The following is a 23,628-nucleotide window of genomic DNA, read 5'->3' as shown; positions in this document are numbered from 1 at the left end:
CATCATTTCTCCCTGCTTTGGCCAACCCTCTTTCTTCACTTTCCCCTGGCTCAAGGGGTTGGCTGAGCTATTATATCAAAGTCCATCTCCCTCTTCCCTTCCTGAGAGCCAACACTTAGTCTCTCCCTACATTCTTGTACCTGGAAGAAGCTCATGAACCATCTAAGGCTTCCTAAGGGTGTTGGCTTTAATGATGCTGAAGAAACACAGAAGGGGGAGGCTGCTTCCTACCCACTTCCACCATCTTTCCCTGCCACACTAGGGCCTGCTTTTCAGAGTGACACTGCTCTATGAGAGTGGGAGTCATGTAAATGACAAATGTAATAGAAGTAAAGGCTCCAGGTTGAGGAGCAGAAGATGAGGGGTGAGATGTGGTCTGATCAGAAGATACATCTGTGCCTGGGGGGTTGGAGCCAAGAAGAAACACTTGTTAGCAGAACAGACTAGTTACATGGGAAGGGGACCTGCTAGAAGGATATTTGGGCAGTTTATCCTGCATGAGAGAGATTCCTCCTCCCTATAAAAATCTTCAGTGAAATCTTCATGTTCACTGATGCCTTTGGAAGCAAGTAGATCCTCTGTGGGTAACTTTAAGTGGCACTGAATGCAGGGTCCGGGTTCAGAAGGAACACAGTGTCTACTGGAGGCACCTCCAACACTCAGGTGAAATGCTGTGGCTCCCTGATGCCAAAAATGACACCAATACCACACCCCTCTGTGCCATGTGACTTTGCAGTGCTTCTCAGTAAATGGGCCCAATCTCATTCCTCACCCCTTGCATCTGGGTGGCTTATGACTTGTTTTGGCCAATAGACTACAGCATAAGTGAGGGCATACAAGTTCTGAGCCCAAACCCCAAGAGGTCTTGCACGTTTCCTCCTGTTGCAGGTGATTTTCTTGTGCCTTGGCCATCACCATGAGACCATGCCTCATCTAGGATGAGAGACAATCAGAGCAAAATCACCCAACCAAAGGCTGCCAACCCCCACACGTTGAGTGAGCCGGGTCAGGTCCGCAGGGCTGCCAAGACAAGCTCCAGCTGTTCCTAGATGTGGGAGCTTAAAGGTATTGCTGGGTGCTACTGAGGTTTTATGTGTTTGTTACAAGGTATTTGGGCAACCGAGGGCTGACACAAATGTATTTTATTCTGGGGGTCAGGTCCCAGGTAAGAAGAAAAGAACAGGGAGTGGGGGCTATGAAAAGGCTGGGCAGGAGGCTCCATCAAGACCCGTGGGCAGAAATTTCAGCCATCATTTGGAGGCTAAAAGAGGAGCCCCTGAAGGTCTATTGGACATGGTCAGCGCATATCTGAAGGAAGTAGAAGGGTTAGAGACAGGGCACAGAATCAGTCCCAAACATGGGCAGGCACTGAGACCAGCGGATAGTGATTGGGACTTAAACATAGTCAAGCAGAGTAGAGTTGGGAAGAGGACACTGCTGTAAGGACTGCATATATGGGTTTTTGAGGTACAGATAGAGGGCTGGGGTGCAGGGAGACTGACAAGGGCGAAATCCACAAGCAGAGGTCACATCAGTAAGTTAGGGAGTCAAGGCTGGGTCTTCAGATATCCCTGGTTTATTTCATCCACGAATGCAGACTGTGATTTTGTCCAGGGATCATGGTTTCAGGGCACAAGCCCCAGACTGATGTCTGGGAGTGTGGAGCACCAGGGTCCACAAGCAGGTGCTGAAGCTAGGTGTTCCCGTGGGTGTGAGTAAAGGCTCCAGGAGGTTTACCTACACCAGCAGTTCTCAACCTTTCAGGTGCATCAGAATCCCCAGGTACCCACTCTGGGCTTCATATAAAAGTGACTGCCCCTGAGTGAGAATCTCTGGGGGGTGAGGCTCCTGAAAGCTTAGTTTGCAAAACAGAGCATCCAGAACAAGGGACCAGAAATGAACTTCCAGGAAACCAGGGCTCAGGACAAGGTGAGCCTGCAGATAAAGGACATTTGCGGGGAGGACAGCAGAAGGGAGGTGAAGTGCCACCAAGAGGGGGGGCACACGGACTCAAGAGTCACCAGTACCTCTAACACTCCTGTCTGCTTAAATAGACACAACTGTCCATTTAATATTCACATCACTCAATAAGGTTCAAACCTGCTTTTCAGCCACAGACTGATTTTAATTCCAAACTATTTTGAGAAGGGGTTATATACAAAGACTCAGGCCAAGAAAAAGGAGCCTATTCAACTCTAGCAGAACTAGAGCTCATAAAGGGGTCATTCTTTTACCTGCAAAATAAACTCTTGGAAATGTCTTCAAAAGGTCTCTCAAAAACTCGTTATGTGCTCTCCGAGTCAGCTTTTACAGAGCAATTTTCTGAGAAAGATCTAGGTAATATCCTAACATAGAAGGCATCTGATATTTAGAATCTATCTGCATCATGTCTCTTATTAACATGGCAACACTGAAATACTTCTTAGGAATTCAGTTAAAATATGGGAATTCCCCAATAACACAGCTCTTTGTAGTTTTATATACTCCCTAGCTATTGATCATAGCGATTTAAAGGGACAGCAACAAAACTACTCTTTTTAATTGTGTGCATTGACAATTTGTTAAAAGTGTGTGCGAGCTAAGAGTAAACTGGTTTTCATAAGGGCATATATGAGGAAAAGTGCATGGTAGCCTTTTATATCGTTTCACTTAACACTTACATGGCACTTTCTGTTTGCCTGGTACTGTTATAAGTGCTTTAGAAATGCTGATTTATTGAATTGTCGGAATAAGCCAGTGAGAAAGGCACAACTACTATTATTGTCGCTCTTGAGAGAATGGGCTCAGAGAGATTAAGTAACTTGCCCAACATCACACACAGCTAGAGCTGACCTTCAAATCCATGCTTCTCACTCCAGTCTGTTATTAACCAGTCGCTATGTCAACACTCTTGTTTTTCCTTCTTCCTAAAAGAATCTTAAAATCAAGGCTGGGTACTTAGAAACCAGTTACCTATAGAAGATGGTAGAGTAAAAATGTTTTCTTTCCCCCTTATAAATGTAAGGCAAGAGGTTTCACTCCAACTTGAGGAAGCCCCTTTTTAACTGGATGTGACAGCCATGTAGCCTGGGTATTTCCCCTCATTTCTAGAATCTTCATTCTTCTCTCTTCCCTCCATTCCCTGGCCCCTTTGGTCTTCGTCTGTATTACTCCCTGCCCTAACCTTTCCTCCTGCCTCAAGACTGATCCAGTCTATTCTTCTCAGAGTTCAAGAAAAATGTTTCTAAAACAGGAAACTGTCGTCTCGTCTATCTCAAATCTCTTCAATGTCACCGTTTTATCCTGTGGATAAAAGCCAGATAATTTAGCTTAATAGTTGAAGCGCTCCATGTTCCTGCCCAGGTCATTCATTATCTTGCTCCATACCTGGCACACAGTAGGTAGCCTTGTTCTTCCTCATGTACCCTTGACATGAGCCTTATTGAGCTGAGCTGTTTGCCATTCTATCCATCCAGCTGCTTCCCTTCTGCAATTCCCTTCATCCCTACCCCCTCCCTCCAACTGACATAGCCAGTCTTCACCAGATAATTCTAATGCATCCTTCAAAACCCAGCCATTTTTCTTTTACCCAAGAACTGATCTAGTTGCCCCTTTTCTGTGTTCATGTAATAGCAAAAGGCATTTCTGTACTGCCCCTTAGCAATACAGATTTCTGTACAGGCTCCCTCCCCCCCCCCCGCCCCCCCCGCCCCGCACCACTCAGACCCCAGGGCTATGCAAAGTGTGATCTGCAAATGGCAGCATCAGCATCATGTGGAAGCTCATTGGATATGCAACTTCTCAGGCCTCACCCAAATCAGAATTTCTGTGGATGGAGGGCAGCAACCCACAATCCTGAGTGCTAAGAGCAGAGCAGCACTGCACTGGACCATACGCTTCTAAAAGCACACAGCACGTCTTTCTGACTGATCTCTGGCTCCCTAGCACTTCTCTGACTATCTGGGATAAAGCACGGGATCAATGAATAAATGTTAGGTAAATCCTTTGAGTGATTCAGTAGATCATATATATTTTTTTCATTTTCCTTCCTGGGGAGGCTAAATTATCCAGTAAACACTAAATATTCTTTAATCCATTAATACCTCCAAATATTCTCAGAACTGGATTTTTTCTTGACTTTTACATTGGTTGAGACTCAAGTATACTCTTTGTTTCAGCACTGTTATAAGGAGTACGACAATAATTTAAAGTTTAAAGGTGGTTAAGACAAGCACAAAAATGAAAATTCCGTAAGATGCACAGAATGTCTCTCAAAAGTACATTTTTATGTGTTCTTCTATAGAGCAGAAAGTGATGGCCTCTGCTTCAGGCTTTCAAAGATTATTTGCAGTTTCTTTAAATAGTCATTTTCTTCCGACTATATCTTGAGTATAGTAGTTTAGGGAGGAAAATGCAAATTGCACAGCCACAGTAAAGACTGCTACATATCAAACTATTATCTCATAGACTTCTCTGGTTTCTCACAAAAGCCTATATGCTATATGCTGCTCATAAATATTTTCTGCAGCACTTCAAGTTAGAATTAACAAGACCATTAGTATGACTTATTTTACAAATATTCAGGTATAATTTCACTCCTCTAAAAGAAATTGCTGTAAAAGAGACAGTCTATCAAGTATAAACTATTCACCAAAGTCATAAAAACAAAAAGTATGTTTTAATTTTGAAATATTTTTATGTAGTCTTGTTACATGAACAAAGGACATCATCCTTGAAGTCTAACACAGCCCCTCCTCCATACCACTTAGACTGGTTACTACCAAGAGCAGCTTAAAGAGAAGTCAGTAGGAATAAACTAATGTTTAAGTACTAGTAGTTTAATAGGAAACTTATCCTGTACACAGATTTAAAGCACAGATTTGACAAAGTAAAGGGTGGGTGTTGTGTTTAACTATGTATCTTGAGGTTGGGGATTTTTTAGGTAGAATATAAAATGGCAGCATCTGCTATGAAACCGCTGTCCAATGGACACTTAAGTAAATAGGCAAATAGAAAACAATTATAAAGATAGCTAGGGTCTGCATAAATAAGAATTACAACTCTCCCCAGCACCCTCCCTCAAAAAAGGTTCAAAAGAGGCAAAAGAGGTGAGATTCCAAGCTGGGGAAATGCACCCAAAGATTCTTCAGAGGTGGATCTACAGCTGCTGGTGTCTTACACTGCTTGGTGTGTGTGTGTGCACAAGTCAACCATTCATTATCATCATCTCTTCCTCAGAGATATTTTCACCTCAATTACCTGACAATGTCTTGGTTGAGATGCTCTTTTCACTAGTGCTTATGTTGGTTATAGTTAAATAAACTAGAAAGTTCTATTTTTGAAAATGTGCCTAGTTTTAGTTTTGTGAGATGATATATTCTAAAAAATGGAGGATAACAGGAAGTGTTGAGCATAGGGAGTAGCTGGTCAATAAATATAAATGGCTCATAAAAAAAGGTTGAAACATAAGAATTAGAAATCAAGTGTAGTCATCTTCTACTGAAGCATCTCAAAGGCAGGCAAAGCCCTACTCTACCACTCATGATAACTGCAGGTTTTCAGGGCCACTTGCTCTTATTTTGGCCTCTAAGTTTCATACTATTTAGTCCACCAGGGATGTTTTCCTCCTTTCTGTCTTCCCCCTCGCCCCAGGTAAGTCTATGACTTTTGTAGGCTTGCCATAGAGTTAACTGACATGTTGATCCTGAGTGCCAACAATGGAGGAAGATAATTTTCAACTGTTTGGGGATTTGGAAAACAAACATCTGTGGATTAAGTTTAAATAGCAATAGAGAAGAGAGAATGGCTAAGACTTTCCTGGATTAAAGATCTTTCCAAGTCAGGCTGTATCTGTAATTAAGCTGATGAGAATGTGTACCTCTAGTTCCCTTACTCTTGGAAAAGATCCCAAAAGTCCTTTGAGCAGGTATGCCATAGCAACTGAAGTGGTTAGCAAATATACAAGGTTTCACAATACATTCTAGTATGAAAGCAACATAGAAATAATATATGTACATGTGTATATAATTATGTATAAATGTGTGCATATTAATGTACTTGGTAAGGGGAAATATAAAACTAATTGATCACATAAAAATTATATTCAAAATTCTCATATGACTTTAAAAAAAAAATTCCTAAACTTAAACTATTATAACCCAGCAGCAACAAGCAGCACTGGTCACATCCAAAGCTGTAATGCAGTATTACCCCCTTAGTACAGTCAGATTCACAGACATATGAGCAACTATAGTATCAGAATGCCAGCCAATCCCAAATTCCATCAGGGAAATATAAATGTATCCATTGATTCCCTCTCATTAACTTAAGAGTCAGACTTTGAACAATGCAACTGATTAACATATGAATTGTTCTCTTATGCTTTAGCTTCTCTTATGCTTTAGCTTCAAATTTTTACTTCTTTATGGATCAGAGATATCATAGCAAACAAATGCTCCTGACAAACCATCTCTGTACAATGCAGTGGTACCAAGAGTGCCAGAATGAAATTTTTTACTATTTCAAGGAACCTGCAAAATCGCTAAGGAAAACAAATCTATGAATCAGTTTTATTTTTATTTGCATTAACATGATTATACACATTCATGTGTCTAACAAGATCTGCACTGTTACATTAAAAATACAGTACAATAACATTCAACATGAGGTACTTCATATTTATATATTTTCCTTCATAAATAATGCTGTAAGCTACTAAATTCAAGCACTCTGATGCACAAATGGCTAGTGACTTGAATTAGTCGAGCTTATTTCAACACTTAAAAAACAAAAAAGACAGTTCAGTGCAATAATTATATAGAAATGAGACCATTTACTTAAATACTATATTAAGATATGCTTAAAGAATGTTACATTAGAGCTGCTAGCCTAGTTCCCCATTATCCCCAGTATGAATAACAGCAGACTGCCAGATACATTGGAAAAAGCATTTACAGAATATTTTAATAAAATTGTGTTTATACACTAGAGTTGCCTGCCTTGTCAGAACAATAGTTTCTACTTTTAAAAGCTACAAAATTTAAGATTAGCAAAGAAAATAAAGCAAGCACATTAGCCTTCATTCCATGTTGCTCAAAATGCAGAAGGGAGACTAGGATTTAAAATTTATTCTAAATACAATTTTCAAATTTAACCCACAGTTCTCGTCACCAGCCAATCAGGTGGTAAGTGTGTCTTTTCTTTAGGTAACAGTAACGATCATACAATTAGGTTCTTCTGCACTCAGTGTACAGGATCTCATGGGGAGTTCACATGGAGGGCAGCTAGCTAACAGGAGCATGGACAGTGAGTGTTATGGAATGAACAATCTTCACTCTAAGGTTGTCACACCCACCTTACAATCTGATATGATGAACTTAGTAATAAACAAAGTTTCTTCTCCTCTGGCTTAAAAACGAGTGCGTTGTAATCAGGCACATAGTCTACCAATTTGCACAGTAGCTATGAATTCCTGAAATATTTAATAGTAATTATTTAAAAAATCATTTGTACAATTATTTTTTAAATTGAAAATGTATGTTTATTTCATAGATACTTTGCCAACACTACTATCTGTTATTTCTCTAATAAGAAATAATTTTTAGATAATTTTGGAAAGTTGTCCTGGGAGTACTCATTTATAATCACCAGTAACAGCTTTTGATCATCTATGCTAACAGACATAGGTAATGGCAAAGACAATTAAAACACTTCCCATAATCCAGTGTTTTCCTCCATCAGGAAAGCCGGCCAAAAGCAGCAAGCCCTTGTCTACAGGGGAAGAAGTGGCCCAGAAACACAGTGAATATGGTAAGGGCAGTCACTGACTGGGGCCTTGCTGGGGCCAGCAGGGGGAACATTTCTGTCCCACCTCTCACTGGCCAGGCAGGGAGGAGACAATTCCTGAGTCGGCAACAACCTGCATGCACATGGGTGCCCACGCACACACACCCACCCCAGGACTAACCCCTGGCTCCAGACAAGCCAGCTTCAGGCTTGCAGAGCAGGAGAAGGAGGTGGCCAGGGACCACACTCTGGGTGGCAAGGGAAGCCATCTCAGGATCACACTGAGCAGAAAAGCTGCCCAGAAACACACAGATACTTCAACTGGAAGTGAACACACTGGACACTACCAGGGTCACGGGCACTCAACCATTTATAAGCCATCACTAAAGGAGAATTTTTTGATAAGCTTTTCCCTCCTTTGTTTACATTACCCAGGGACAAATAAGAGAGCTGGATGTGATGATGATGATGCAGTGACTATTAGGCCTGATCAGGTGCATCGCTCCAGACCATTTTTTTAAAACCCTGCAGGAATATATTGGCACTTTAAGATGGCCAGAGGCCAGATTCTAGCATTCCAGGAACAAGACAGAATTATAATGAACTAAGAAGGTAGCATGTGATCAAAGTAAAACAGGGAAAGTGTATTTCAGATTTAAAAAATCAATGAATAAAGGTATCATTATAGGAACATGTAGTGCTACAAAACTAATTGTTTTTCATTCATCTAAAGAATTGTTTGGTCCTCTTTTCATAAAAAAAGGGAATAGGAATATATACAGTAAGACCTGGAAAACAAGCAAATGGTAGGGATCAGAAGCTAAGTGGGGAGAAAAGTGTTTGACTTTTTCAAACTGTGCATTTTATTGTGCCATCAATTAATCCATTTGTAGTATGGGACTTTTTTAGGTTTCCTTTCTAAAATGTTCTAGTTTAAAATAATAGGCCTGCAACTTTTTTCTAATGACAAAACTTTATAATTTAGTTACTTCTAAGTAAGTGTCTGTTCTGCAATACTTTGCCTTCTAATATATAGAGCAAATCTGCTTATAGCAGAAGTCATGGTCTAAACAATCAACCAAATTCTTATTTTCACACCCTACACTGACACTTTGCAGTATTTAATATGTAACAATCTTATGAATGTAGGATTTAAGAAAAAGCCATTCCCAGAAGAAAAATATTTAAAAGGAAAATAAAATAAGAGCTAAACATGATTACTATCTACTTTCTAAATTATTACTTATTATGAAACAAAACTTCTTTCAAAATTGTACACTGAGGTTTATCTGTTTCTTTTTTTTGGGGGGGTGGGGTGTTCTGTTTAAAAATAACTCTTGTCATTATTATTTTAGACTATTTACTTCTATTTGTCAAAATAAAGCCCTGAAGGAAATTTGAGGTGATTAAAAAATTTTCTTAATAGGGACAACACTGGGAGGTCAATGGGGCAGTTGGAAAAGAGCACACATTCTCCCCAGCTGCACAGACAAACGCAATTCTAAAAACCACAAAGCCCTAATAAGAACTTGGCTCTTTGAAGCATAGAGTTAAAAGCCAAATGCTGCATTTTTGCCTGTACATAATTAAAAGGTTGAAAGAAATTAGAAACTGCCTACAGTTTCATTCATTACAAATTACCTGCGCAGATCATATATCTGCAGATGAGCGAAGCATCAAGCAAGTAGGAACCAGATGTGCACCTCACAGCCCACTCTGCTTCAGGAAGTGTTTTCAAGCATAGAATATAAGTTCAGGAATCTGCCCTCCCTGTACCCCAGTGCCATTGGTGCTATCTGAGGAGCACTGAAACTGGACCGTCACTTTGCCACACTGAACCTCTGTCATGCCTTCCTGTCCAAAGTAGCTGAGTTCATTGCCGTCCAGTATCACGCTGGCTGTGTAGAAGGTGTCTGGCTCGATCTGCACTGGATACTCAAACCACACAGGGAAGGTATTGCTGGAGCCATCGGAGAAGTACTTGCTCAAGTTCTGCCCCAGGACAACGCCCTGCCGTTTGAGTTCGATCTTGGCACTGTACTCCGCAGAGCCACAGCTGGAGCCATACAGCCCAAAGCCCGCGATGAACACTCTCTTATCCACTGCAAACTGAATGCTGTCACAGCGGCCCCGATAACGCCACTGGTTGCTCCGATAAGCACAGGACTGGAAACGGTGACAGCGCTGGGGGACAAGGCCCTTGCGGGCTTTACTCACAAACTGCAGCTCGGGCTTTTTGGCCGCAGTGTACCAGAGGAAGATATCATTGGTCTCATTGAGAGTTAGAACTCCGGACTGTGCAGCACCATTTGCAAAATCATCCAGAGCCATTGTAGGTATTCGGATCAAGTAAAGTGCCTTTCCGAGGACCTTGCGTTTATTTTCAATGCTCAGAGCTAGATCTTGCCTCTGGCATTCTACTTCAGCCCAGTTGAGAGCTGCCTCAAAAACGACGATTTCTTTGGCATTCAGAGTTTCCCTGCGGAGGATACTTTCCAGTGTCTGGAAGTCGATGTCGCAGAATCCCTCAGACTTAAGAGCTAGCTCAGCCTGGGCGTCGATCACCTCCCAGCAACGCTGGGTCAGGTCTGGCTCCTCGAACAAGCAGCTCTGGGAGAGGAGCACACAGGCGTTCTTGGCACTCAGGCTGGTCTCCAGGAAATTAACACAGGCTCTGGCAAGGTGAGGGACAATGTACTTTTTGGCAGCATAAAGAGTAGCCAGCACCGTGTCAGCAGCCAAGTCAATTTCATCACAATAGATATATCTGAAAGAAAAAAGTACAAGCACATAAATGGAATTTTCACAAAATGAGTGTGTCCAGCAAGAAAAGATGCAACTACTTTCAAGCTAGTTCAAAAAAAGTTATCTTAGGTGACAAAAAATGATTAGAGATTAAAAAAAAAAAAACACATCTGAAATATATTCTTAATTTAATATCTCAACTTAGTTTACATAATTAAAGATATTAACTTTGTGTTATCATTCTAGCCTCTATGCATTTAATAAAAAAAATAAAAGATACTAGAATGGCCTATCAGAGATAGTTAATATTAAAAAAAAAAACCAGTTGCCGAAACCGGTTTGGCTCAGTGGATAGAGCGTCGGCCTGCGGACTGAAGGGTCCCGGGTTCGATTCCGGTCAAAGGCATGTACCTTGGTTGCGGGCACATCCCCAGTAGGGGGTGTGCAGGAGGCAGCTGATCGATGTCTCTCTCTCATCGATGTTTCTAACTCTCTATCCCTCTCCCTTCCTCTCTGTAAAAAATCAATAAAAAAAAAAAAACAGCAAAATTCTATTACATGTATTTTTTATATTAAATGAAAAAATAACTCCCCTCTGTCTTAGAAGCATTACATGTTTTACTTTAAATTTTTTCTGAATATACAGATAGAAACAAATGCCTTTAATACTATAATGTTAGCAATGTTTCCATCTTGATACTTTTAATTAAGTATGACTTGGATTTCTCCTAAACACAAAATAAACCTGAGATTAAATAAGGTATTTTTCACCCTCATTGGTTTGGCTGAGTGGATAGAGCGTCAGCCTACAGACTCAAGGGTCCCGGGTTCGATTCCGGTCAAGGGCATGTACCTTGGTTGCGGGCACATCCCCAGTAGGGGGTGTGCAGGAGGCAGATGATTGATGTTTCTCTCTCATTGATGTTTCTAACTCTCTCTCCTTTCCTCTCTATAAAAAAATCAATAAAATATATTTTTAAAAATAAGATATTTTTCAAGTAGTTCCAAGTTCAATGGGTTATAAAATATGGACTTCAACGCTCTTTTCTAGTTACCTTTACACAAAATCTAATGCAGGCTTTGTAATTGGCTTTTTTTTTTTTTTTTAACTCTAAACTTTTTGTTTTCTCCCACACATTCTTTCCACCTTTAGAATTAAATAATATATTTAATTAAAAGACAAAGTAAGAAAGCCTAAATATGCACTACTCCTGTGATTCTGTAATGCTTTGGGGAACACTGCAGTTTCCTACAATGATATGTAAAGGCAGAAATCATATGCTTCTTTTAGATTGCTACAGTTCACCAAGTGAGTCAGAGAGAACTACATATGGGTGAAAAATACATGCTGATAATACTTCATTTTTAAATCTTTCTAGCTAAGTTACACATACAACGATGGCAATGGCAATAAGAAAAATGTCCATAATCACAAATGAAACAGGCATTTTTGATCCCAGAAAGCTCCTTCTCTTCTCTGATAGGCTAAGCCATCTACACTGGCAAGACCTCCTGACCAAACTCCTGCAGCTTACAGATGCTATAGCCAGAAAACCAGGACGTTGGGGAGGTTTCTGAAGCAGAGTCAGCACTCTGGTTCTTACCCTGAGAAGTCTTCCCTTTTCCTTGACAACCCATTGCAGGAATACTAGCTACTCACCCAACATGCAGGCATGAGGAAAACCTGGCCACCTCTGTCCCTGGAACAACGCGGTACTGATAACTACAGCATGACAGCAAATGGCATCTTACTACGTCTCTGATTTTTACCACTTTACGTGGACAGCCTGTCTAATTTTAAAAAGCTACATTGAGATATATTCTAGGCAATCCATTTATGAGAAAAGATGCTTGTCAATTGACCAATCAAATTACTTAGGTGAAATGTAACTCTGTGATGCTCACTCATGTTTCCTAATTGTGTATATATCTAGAACGACACAACACTATTCCACTGTAGTAAAGTAAAAATGCTGAAGCAGCAGCATTACCCTCTGCAACAGATAATATACAAAGCTGGCTTGACTTGTGAAAATAAAGAGAATCTTGCAAGTAAAATTGGTTCCTATACTTATATCTCTAAAAGATTACAAAGCAGTTAGTTAAAAAGTGGTACATTAGTTTACATTTTGGTACTTCACATGCTCACTTGCCTTTAACTTCCCTACCTTCCACTGTGAAAGTTTAAGTCAGCAGCAATTAGATTTCAAAACCATAATGCAAATAAATAAATTATTTTTAAGTTCTAGAATTGTAACAGTAAACTGCTTGGCGTCTCTGACTATCATGTTCAAGCCTACTTTGTTCCCATGGCCTTTAGGTTAACGGCTTCTGCTTAGTCTTGCATACAGACATGCTACTCATTAGAGCAATTCTGCTTGTGACTTTAGTTGTGCAAAAACAGCCCCTTACTACCAGAGACTGCCTCTCCCAAGGAGATGAAGGGTGTACAAAAACAATGTTTACCACAGATTTGCAGAAACCTAACCTTATGACCAGACTCACATCAACTAGAGTCAATAGACTAAGAACTAAGAAGTTTCCCAATCTTTCTTGAACCCCTGCTGGTGCCCAGATGTCTAAGTCATCAATCAACTTTTGCCTCTCCTATTTAATAAAAGAAGCCCGAATTCTGTACTTTCTTAAAATGGTTCTTTAGGACATTAGCCTGACATCTTCTTGGCTTTCTGAATGAAGTCGTTGTCTTTGTCCCAACTCCTTGTCACTTAACTCACTAGCTGTCATGCACTGAGCTGGAACTCGGTTACAAAATTAACTATACTACTTATTTTTTACTAGGTCAGCAGACAATAAATAGCAACATTTTAACCATTTGTGGGATTATTGTCCAACTTGTTGACCCACTTGAATAATTTTTTTCAACAAACATTGTATTTATTCTAGTGAGCTGAAATTCCTACAGCAGCTGATAACTCTGAACTCCAATATACCTGGTGTGCTAGAGTAAGTATTTAACAACAAATTATATAAATATGATTTAGAATAATAATTGCTTTTTAGTAACATGGTAGGTTATAACTGCCTAGCACCAGTACATGTAAAGACGTGGATTCTATTTATCTCATTAACATGTACTGTATTCTCAAACACCCACCCATGAGATATAAAACTATTTTTAATTAATATATACCTTATAGCTTTATATTGCTATATTACCAATTAAAGTTATTCTGTATATATAGGGAACTATAGAAAACTATTCATATCTCTCAAAAATTTCTCCTCTACTATCACATGCAAGCGCTTCTTATGCTTGAGAAAGGGTATCTGATTTTATGTAAGAGTACATGTATGTGTATGTGCAAATATCAGATAATAAGTTTTACATTTGCTGGTAGGTAACAATAAGCCCTAAAAAACGGAGGAATCTCTTAACTGGTGGAGTTAAACAAGGTATATATTTCCAGAATTGTGAAGCAAAAATGTAATTTGCCTTTAAAGAGTTCTTCACACACAATGCTTTTAGAAAGGACATCGTCTATTAGATAATGCCTATGCCAGAAAGTTATTTTTCCTTAATTCTAAGTTGTTAAAAATCAAATCACAAGCCACTTGCCCCCAAATCCCGTGCTATGGTGTGATTATAAATGACTGCATCATTCCTCGTTTTCCAATGAAAGATGCAGTTTTCTCCAAAAACATTTACAAGGTAAGTAGCACCCTCTTTCTTCATCAGTCTCCCTTTTCTGTTACACAGAACTTAAATTTAATGGTGAAACCAGCAGAGTACAAATACAGCATAAACAAACTCTTTCCAAACATACGAATGATGCTTACTTCAGCATAGCGAGAAAAGCAGCAGGTTCGACATCTGGTATACGGATTTCATCTTTGTCCTCAGCAAGTTCTCCGTAAAACATTGCATGGAACACAGAGCTCCCAACAGCTAAAACATACTGTGGAGAAAGGGAAATCTTATTTCATGCTCTAAATTGAAACATTTTCAGCAAATCAGCCCAGAAAAACAACTCTAAGCAATCAGGTTTAGTGGACACGGAGCACCTCTACCTGCTCTTTTGTCAAAGCTGAGGTACAGTGTATCTTGCTGTGACAGTATAAGATAGATGTTCATGCAAATCAGTCTCTATGCTGCTAATTATCTCAAGGCTTTAACAGATTAATGCACAAGTTCCCTCATTACAAAATAAATACAAGAAAAGCTTATCTGACTGACTTCTAGGGGAAGAGCAAACATATGACTTTCCTAACCTGTCACAACAAGTCCCCATGACTGGAGAGTTAAAAGGGCATGTTTTTGTGCGTGCTATAAAGCAGGGTAAAAGGAACAAAGAAAAAAAAAAATAAGCGTGGCCAAAGCCCTTTGGAGAGGCTGAGCTTTCATAGTGATGGGGTGAAACATGCACTGCCTGCCATCAGCAAGCTGCCCACCCCAAATTCCAGGCTGGCAGACAGGGTCCCTCTTTGTGAATCTCAGAACTAAACTGGTAATGCAGCTGTTGCTTACTTTGTGTCCTGGCAACCGCTGAGTCCCACCTGGTGGCCCAACCACAAAATGTACATCTGCCATCAAATCATTATTGAACATCACCGCATTTCTATAAACAGAAGCAATTCATTAATTCACACAGCCAGCGTTTTTAATACCCCCTCCCCAATGTACAAAACATACAAAAGATACGCAAGCTAAGCAACAATTTAAAAAGGTCAGGGTAAAACTACAAATAAAGGTTCCAACTAAACAACTGTGTCTGTAATCATTGCAAGCGCATGGGAAGTAACTGAAGTTAAAAAAAAAAAAAGTTATCCAAACTTTTCATCAGACTAAGGCTAAATAAAAGGTTTCTGTCTTCTGTGGCCCACAGACATACCCCTGTCACTTAAATGTTACAGCTTGCAAAAACATTTTTATCTAAGAGGAAAACAGCTGTACTGTTTTGGAAAAGGCACAAGGCAGTTTTCCATTACCAATAAAGCTGCTGGGAAAAGAGGAAACACAGATTTATGTTAAAATACAGCATGGGTTGTGCAAAAGCAGAAACTTTTAAAGTAAATATGCTGGCCCAGAAAACTTTTAAAGTAAATATGCTGGCCCGGCACTTACCTTTCCCTGATGGTAGGATAAAGACCCTGCCAATTCGGGGCCGGAATAAGGTTGTTGTTACTGAGGTTCTGCTGGTGGTACTGCTGGACAGTGGTGCTGCTGGAGTTGGCTGGCTTTTTGCGGGGAAATATATCAGCAGCCATCTTCTTCTTTTTAGTCTTCAAGGTAATTATTTCATAACAAACTGGAGACAACTTGCTGATGCTGCTGCTGCTGCTGCTGCTGCTACTGCTGGTATTTGTTTTCTTCGAGCTTTTCTTGGACCTGTTCTTTACCGTCTCTGGAAGCATCAAGAAGAAGGTGAGACATTTCATGTTCTTTTCCTTGTCATCTACCATGAGTACAGGATGTCTCTTTAGAGTTAGATATCCCAAGATGGTACGAACATCAAGGAAAAGAGGCTGGCATGAGCTAAGACGTTCACAGAAACCAACAAGCTGATATTTTGCTTCTTTTCTTAGCCAGGCAAGGTGACCTTTTCACTATGTTGAATAGTAACTGGCTTTAAGTTTTATCCAGTACTGGGTCTGTTAAATACATGCCCGTCATGATTCCTGTTTCTCTTACTTGCTCATAAAAATAACCTAGTTTCCTGGATCACCTGAAACTGCTACAGTGAGCGAAGATGACAGGCAGAGAGCCTCAGCACTTGTTTTCTGAATTAGGTTAGCAAGACGGGCTGGAGCCGTGCGAGTCTGTTCAGCCAGCTGAAGTTGTGTGGTGAATGGATCTGAGGAGAGTAGGTATTATAGCCCTGCAGATGGAGTCAGACAGCCAGTGCTCGGAGCCAATAGCTGAAGTCACCAATCATGATTGGACCAAGCAAAACAGTGACACCTATTGTAACGTGCACAGTTCTGGTATTAAAGGAACAGCAGTTGCATTCTCTTGTCTACTGTATTATTGTATATTTAAATAAGATAAGCAACCCATGAAATACATTTGAAAACAGGAAGAGTTTGTGCTCACAGATTTCTCTTCAGTAGATGTAGATTTTTATTTCCCCAGTTAAAAAAACAGGATCTATTAACAAAGGGTAGGGACTCATGTCTACTCTATATCACTAGTAAAATCTTTATCCGGCAGCATTTAGTTTCAAATACTTCAAACGAAATTCTCCATTCTACCAGCTACAAAGAATTATTAACAGCAAAACCATACTTATCAGAGCTTAGTGGAAAAAATGTTATTTTTCTTTTTCCAGTCTCTGAATGTAAGTTATAGTGCGAGAGAGAGAGAGAGAGAGAGAGAGAGAGAGAGAGAGAGAGAGAGAGAGAAGAGAGAGAGAGAGAGAGAGAAAGAGATGAGGTCATGTATTCGTCTTACTTCCCAGTGTTTTCTAGCTCCTATAATGATTTTTGACAGGAGTCCCAGATCACAACATACTGTTAATTAGACTAAGATTATACCAGTAAGCTTAACAGCACTGAAGCACAGACAAATTCTAGATGCAAAAATAAGATTCAAGTGAGACAAATCTAAATCTGGTAATCAGTGTTTCAAGGTTGTAATTCACTACAGTGTGGTGACTGCAGGGGGGAGGGAGGTGGTGGAGGTGGAAGAGAATATAGGGGGGATAGATGGTGATGGGGAAAAAATAAAGAAAAAAATAAAATGAAAATAAAGGGAGGAAAAGGGTTATAATTCGCTAAAAATATGTCAGATGGGGCCCTGTTCAGGATTTCAAAATGCAACTGAAATATTATGGTTACATTTAACCTTGTCATAATTTTTAAGAATATAACCCACAACTTCTCACACGAAACAAGTAATATGGCTATTCAACATGATAAATGTTCTGATGCCACCTGGTTAAAATGTAAACAGGTTCTCTCTACTTTGAATCAGAAGACTGTAAACTACTATCTGTTTTTTATAGCCAATCCTCCAACAATGTCTAGCTTTAGTGGGTTAAGGAAAAATAAAAACACCTGCTGTAGGTTCCACACATGCTTATTATTTCCCAAAGGGGGACTAATGAGGAGATTTAATCTCCCTCCTATCTACTTGTCCCCAATGCAGCAGCCATTTCTACCCCCCAAGTGAATGCACTCTTTATGGCCACATCCCTGCTGGCTGCACAACATTCATCTGAATAAGGGGTTCAGGACAGAGTGATGGTTCAACAAATGGGGTCCTCGACTGTTATTATGACTGATAATCTACCAATGATAACATACCAGAAATCAGACTTCAGATCCCTAAGACCCTAAGTCATTAATGGATCCAAGGAATATCCTCTTTACTGTCATTGTTATTCTTAAAACTGTTAGCAAAGCCACTGCTACATAAGAGAACCACAGTCTTTCTTTAGTAGGTTATTCATCCCCATTTTACACAGACACTAAAAAGCTGCTTATTTATTATGATTGTCATGTTTCCAACTACAGGGCTACCTACACTCACATACACAATTTCAAGTCACCTTCAAACACATTTTAACACACAATGTGTGTGTGTGTGTGTGTGTGTGTGAGAGAGAGAGAGAGAGAGAGAGAGAGAGAGAGAGAGAGAGATATCTAGAAATTAGCTTTTCAAAGCATGAAAAAGAAACAAATACGTTCCTATTTGAGCTAAGTGTTCAGGATATGATTTTTAAAAATCAAAGGATTCTCTCTTGCTTAACTGCTACTAACTTTTTGACACCACCCTCCTAGGAAGCCACCACAATAGGGAGCTGGTCCTTCTGACAGATCAGACAGTAATCATTAGAATGGAAAGGGAAACAAGCTGCTTTGAGATTGACATAGTATTAACTGGCAGCTGGACAGTCAAAATAGAAAAAGCATAAAAAGCAGACTGGAGAACTTAGAAGATTCTGTGGCTTTTATTCATTTTGCATGTAGTTCAACACTCTTTACCAAGAAAGCCTCCAACAAACACTGCTCTTACACCAGTCAAATAAAGAAAAATGTGCACACAGGCCAGTTAGGAAAGAAAATTACGTATTTTAGAAAATGTTCTTTCTGAAAATTGGAAAATTAAGTTTTGTGGAAAATCCCAAATCTGCAAGTTAGATGAAGTAGTGCTAATTCTGAAGCACCTAGAACAGTGCTGTGAAGAGGGGCCTTATTACTCATAGATGTGGGGACTGATGAGCACCGTTGTTTACAAAGATATGGTCCTGGCTATAAAAAGTAATCCAATTAAAAAATAAGAATGGCATTTAAATTCTTGCAGCCACTTTGAAAAGCATGGGAATGTTAATAAAATCGAGACAATGGAAAACTTATGGAGAGCTATCTTTCCTTACCAAGGTCCTTGCTACTGAAATTAGGGCCCAAGGAGCAACAGCAGGAGCACTGACTGCAGGCCTGTTAGAACCCAGATCTCAGCCAGATTCTACATTAGAATCTGCATTTATAAGACCCTTCAGGTGAGCTGTATGACACTGAAGTTTGAGAAAACCTTTTCTAGAAAACTAAGGAATGTTGCCGGGTCTACCCAATTATCCAGTATCAACCTCTGGCACTGCGTTTTGCATTCAATTATCAAGTGAATGAAGAAATAATTCAAAATAATTTAATTTGGTTTGGACAAGAAACTTAATAACCTTCATGTCTTATTCTGAAATTCTTCTGATTAAGCTCTAAGTGTAAACATTCAGGGGTGTAAAGAAACAACTGAGAGGCCCCCCCCGCCCAACATTTTTCAATTCTCTGAAAAGAGACTCAAGCCCAGATTATCTTCAACGACAAAAACAGACATGATTTTAGTGGGAAATAAAAGGGTTAAAAAATACCAATTGTGAAACAGATGCTACTGGATATTTTTAAATAACCTACTTCACAATTTTATTTTAAAAAATTAATGTTGTGGCACAGCAAAATTAGCAACCAAGTAATCTGGTTCAGCTCTAGCTCAGCCACTAAAAATTAAGGTAAGTGTGTGTTGGGGGCTGGGGGGTCCTGAACAAATCATTTAGCCTTTAAGAGCCTCAGTTTCCTCGGCTACAAAACAAAGAAGTCCATCAAGAATAGATGAATATTTCTCAAACTTTACACTCAATCCACAGCAAGGCATGCATTTTATATTCAGACTTAGGGATACACCTACACAAATGGAAAGGCAGTTCACAAAATTAACTCTTAACCTGTTACGATATACTCTGAAATTTTCTGTTTTATTCTTTTTTTCTTTTCCTTTAAATGTTGGTCTCGGTTCATTCCATTGGTTTCATGAGCACAGGAGAGTCTAAGTAACAATGGTCCAGATTATTTCTAAAGGTTTTTATGGTTTAACATCCCAGGGTCTTTTTCTATGAAGAATTTGGACTAGGGGCAATCAGGTGAGGAATAAGGCAAGACTGCATCAACTTCATGGAGCCCATGAAACCCCTCAGGTTGCAGGCAAAATTGGGAGTGTTGTATTTATTTTTCTGGGGGGAAAAAAAAGCCATAGCTCTCATCTGTCTTTCAGAGTAATCCATGACCCAGAATACAAAAAAAAAGTTATAAAAACATCTAAGATTGATTTGAATATGCAAAATACTTATGTCACTTTATTCTCTGCTTTAATTTCTATAGTTTATCTCACTAAACACAAATTATGGCTTCTTAAATATAAATAGTTAAAGCCCCATTTATTACATTTGTAACCCAGAAATACCACACACTGGATTGAAGGGTAATAAAAGATACCAGCCCTATTATCTATTGCCAAATCTCACCTCTAAAATTTATTTCCAACTAACATTGTATCACTTATTCCTACACCTCCTAAATTTCAAGGCTAATACAAGAGAGCCATGGTTAATCTGCTCTAATGAAGTAAACAGGTCAAGAAGCCCATCAATCTTTTATGAGAGTATTCTCAAAATACAACATGCTGATCATGCAGTGTATTAAGTGTTAGGTACACAATGGTGAGCAAATTAGGAACTAAGCTTAAAAGGTTGTTAGCTAATAATAGGGTTTCAGATGATTTTTATAATTGCCAGAGTTCAATTACCTTTATCTCTTTTCAGTCAATTCCCAATAATAACAAAATTATCAATTTAAGATAATTAAATCATCCTCTTCATCACTGGGAGGTTTGCACGACATCCTATCTTTATTTAGTAGAATCTGGTATGTTCAGTTTGGGGACTTGAGTGAGGTTTGGAACTAGTAAAAGGGACTATAGAAATCATTTCATGCAAGCCTGCCCCACAAATGTCCACAGATTAAGACATTTGTGAAAAGTCCACAGTTAAGTAGTGGGACCATGTCAAGACTAGAATGCAGATTTCCTGACTGCTTGCCCAATTTTGTCTGTTCCATTCACTCTAATGTTCACCCATAATAATTACCCTACATCTTTACATAATGCTTTATCTTCATATTTCTATTCTTCTTTAAAATAAAAATATATGTGCAAAATTTATAGACATGAAAGTCATGAACATATCACACCCTACAGGAAGGCACACTGTAGAAAGAAGGCTAGAAAGACACTTTCTGGAAAGAAATGGAGAGGAAGTGCAACAAGAAGGACCATAAAAGCCCCCGACCATGAGCAAGCTTCTCAAAAACAGAGGAGGCTCTCCACGTAAAATGAAAGTTTGAAAACCAGCTATTCCCAGTTAACACCAACAAATCCTATGTTGACAATGCTGGCTGCTCTTGTTCAACCTGTTCTAAGTCTGGACTCTTTGTCTGGACTTGTATTTGGTTTACTACAAGACTCCTCCGCAGCTATAGCAGTGAGGTTAACCAAGGTTTAAACAAGGTAGTGTGGACTGAAGAAATAAAGTTATCACTCCCACAAATTATTAATAGAACATAACAGAGGAGAGAAATTTAACCTGATAAGTCATGATGGAATAATGTTTTGTTTTTTGCTTCTTTTGTGCTTTAATACTGCATGAAAGTTATGCTTGTGATATGATAGGTAAAAAGATTAAGTGACAAAATGTTGGCAGTCCCTAAAGATAGCAGCAGCTACTGGAAAAGACTGCATGCTTTCTAAATTTGAAAATAAATATGGAGTAGAACACTGGCAGCATGGTATAGTGAAAAAAGCAAGACCCAATAACAAGTTTCCTTACAGTTAGTTACTTAGTATCTGTGAGCCTCATTTTCTCATCTGCCAAATGGGGTAATTACACCCAGTTCATCCCTCCCTGGTTTATTTTGAAGGCAAGATTACATGTCTGTGAAAGTGCTTTAATAAAAGTTTAAAACATTCTGCAAAGGTAAGCTTTCACTATTATCAACAATCATACCCAAAGCAGGAAGCATTTGTGATACAAACTTACAAAACAAAACAAAAAACAAAACAAAACAACCAATGATTAATCTGGCTTCTTGCCCTCGTAATCTTCCAGGCTTCATAGCTACTGACATTTCATCCCATTCCCAGACTTGCTCCAGCCCCATCCAATGGCCAAACAGGTCCCAGGTCGCTTGGATTTGCAGGTGACGTTCAATAATCAAGATTCGTATTGTACATGGTGATCAGGTCCCCACCCAATGCCTGAATCTGTACCTAGAACTCACACTCCAGACTGTGTGTTTACTGGACTCCATTCAACCTCCATGAGATCACCTGTTGACAGATGTCCCGCTGTCCCCACCTCCACAGAGAGCCTGAAGTTGCAAGTAGTCCATCTAGCCACTCAGCATTATCTACACTAACAACTCAATTTGGCCTTCTCTCAACAATGACCCAGTTTGAATTCTAGCACCGAGGGCAATAACTAAGACAAGCATTTGACCAAGGCATACCTCAGTGCTAGCTGGAAGGATGGGCTCATGGGCAGGTTCACTAAGTCATTTCCTTTTTACCATATAGATCTCTAGTGAACCTTGAATTGTACCTTAAATTTGGAAAAAAAATGCCCAAAGGTAGAATGTGACCTTCTTTAAAAGTAGGAATGATTTTTAAAATTCCATATGGCATTTAACGTGATATTTTATTATTATAGCTGTGTCTGTGTGTACCTCTTCTGGAATACTCATCTAAATCCATCATTCTCTATCACATGTTAAATGGGGTGATCTTGAAAGGGAATACATAAAATTTATCATGAGATACTTTAAACATACCTATTTAAAGGAATTCTTTTGCAAAGTTTAAGACACTGGTAAACAAGGTAATCAAAAAATTTTATATTCTCTAGAGCAGTGGTCGGCAAGCCGCGGCTCGCGAGCCACATGCGGCTCTTTGGCCCCTTGAGTGTGGCTCTTCCACAAAATACCACAGCCTGGGCGAGTCTATTTTGAAGAAGTGGCGTTAGAAAAAGTTTAAGTTTAAAAAATTTGGCTCTCAAAAGAAATTTCAATCGTTGTACTGTTGATATTTGGCTCTGTTGACTAATGAGTTTGCCGACCACTGCTCTAGAGGATCTCATAATAAGTTCCCTGCTGTGTAAGTGTTGACTACATAATCCCTTATCTTTTCCAATTCTAGATTTCTAGGATTAAGGAATCTATATAATGTTTAGCAGAAATAGTAACTTATTTAAAATAGCTTTCTTTACATTTTAATACTATGATCATGACCAATACACAATTAAAACTCTATGTGCAAATATGTGCCATATTTATTGATTTAAAATCCCTCCCCCCATTTTTTTAACATAGCTGAAATTGGGCTGCCTCTGAAATTAATGGCATCTCATGACTATAACTATGAGGCTTTTTTTTTCTTTTTTGTTGGTACATAAAATAATGGCACGTCTTACAACTGATGGCACCTCAGAGACAGTGAAATATTTAATTCAAGAGATAGAAAGGACTCTCTTCCTTAGGTTGGTTAATTATTCCTCTAACCAGGAAAGAGGATGGCTCAGAATTCCAAATGAACTGCATTAGAATAATTGAGCTTTCATCAAGTAGTCATTTAATAAAGTATATAATCACAATTCTCAATTGAGACTGCTACTATGACAACCAATGATATGGTAGAAAATCTAGAAAATTCCAAAATGAGAATTACCATTGCCAGGACTGGTAAGAGTTCCAGCATTAATACAATGCATTTCTAGTATTTTCTCATGGCACACAACTATGCATATACAAACTCTGACTAATGGAAGCCTATTAACTCTCTGG

At 39.2% G+C, this 23,628-nt stretch overlaps 1 protein-coding gene across 2 annotated transcripts in view; it reads right to left on the bottom strand.

Moving 5' to 3' along the window:
• Nucleotides 1-6,536: 6,536 nt before the first annotated feature.
• Nucleotides 6,537-23,628, bottom strand: part of BTBD3 (BTB domain containing 3) — a 38,050-nt gene continuing 20,958 nt past the window's right edge. The window contains exons 2-5 of one of the 2 annotated variants that reach the window (XM_080686734.1): nt 15,593-15,872; nt 14,996-15,086; nt 14,308-14,426; nt 6,537-10,531 (exon numbers count right to left, since the gene is read on the bottom strand). In XM_080686734.1, coding sequence (XP_080542860.1) covers nt 9,499-10,531; nt 14,308-14,426; nt 14,996-15,086; nt 15,593-15,735 — 1,386 coding nt within the window. In that variant the 5' untranslated portion in view covers nt 15,736-15,872 and the 3' untranslated portion in view covers nt 6,537-9,498. Of the gene's footprint in view, nt 10,532-14,307; nt 14,427-14,995; nt 15,087-15,592; nt 16,430-23,628 lie in introns of those variants that run through there. The other variant, XM_080686733.1, reaches the window with a different exon arrangement.

The sequence above is a fragment of the Plecotus auritus genome (assembly GCF_963455305.1).
Source record: "Plecotus auritus genome assembly, chromosome: 8".
Taxonomy (NCBI): domain Eukaryota; kingdom Metazoa; phylum Chordata; class Mammalia; order Chiroptera; family Vespertilionidae; genus Plecotus; species Plecotus auritus.
Note: the sequence above shows the minus strand (reverse complement) of the source record. Positions and strands in the feature narration are given on the sequence as shown.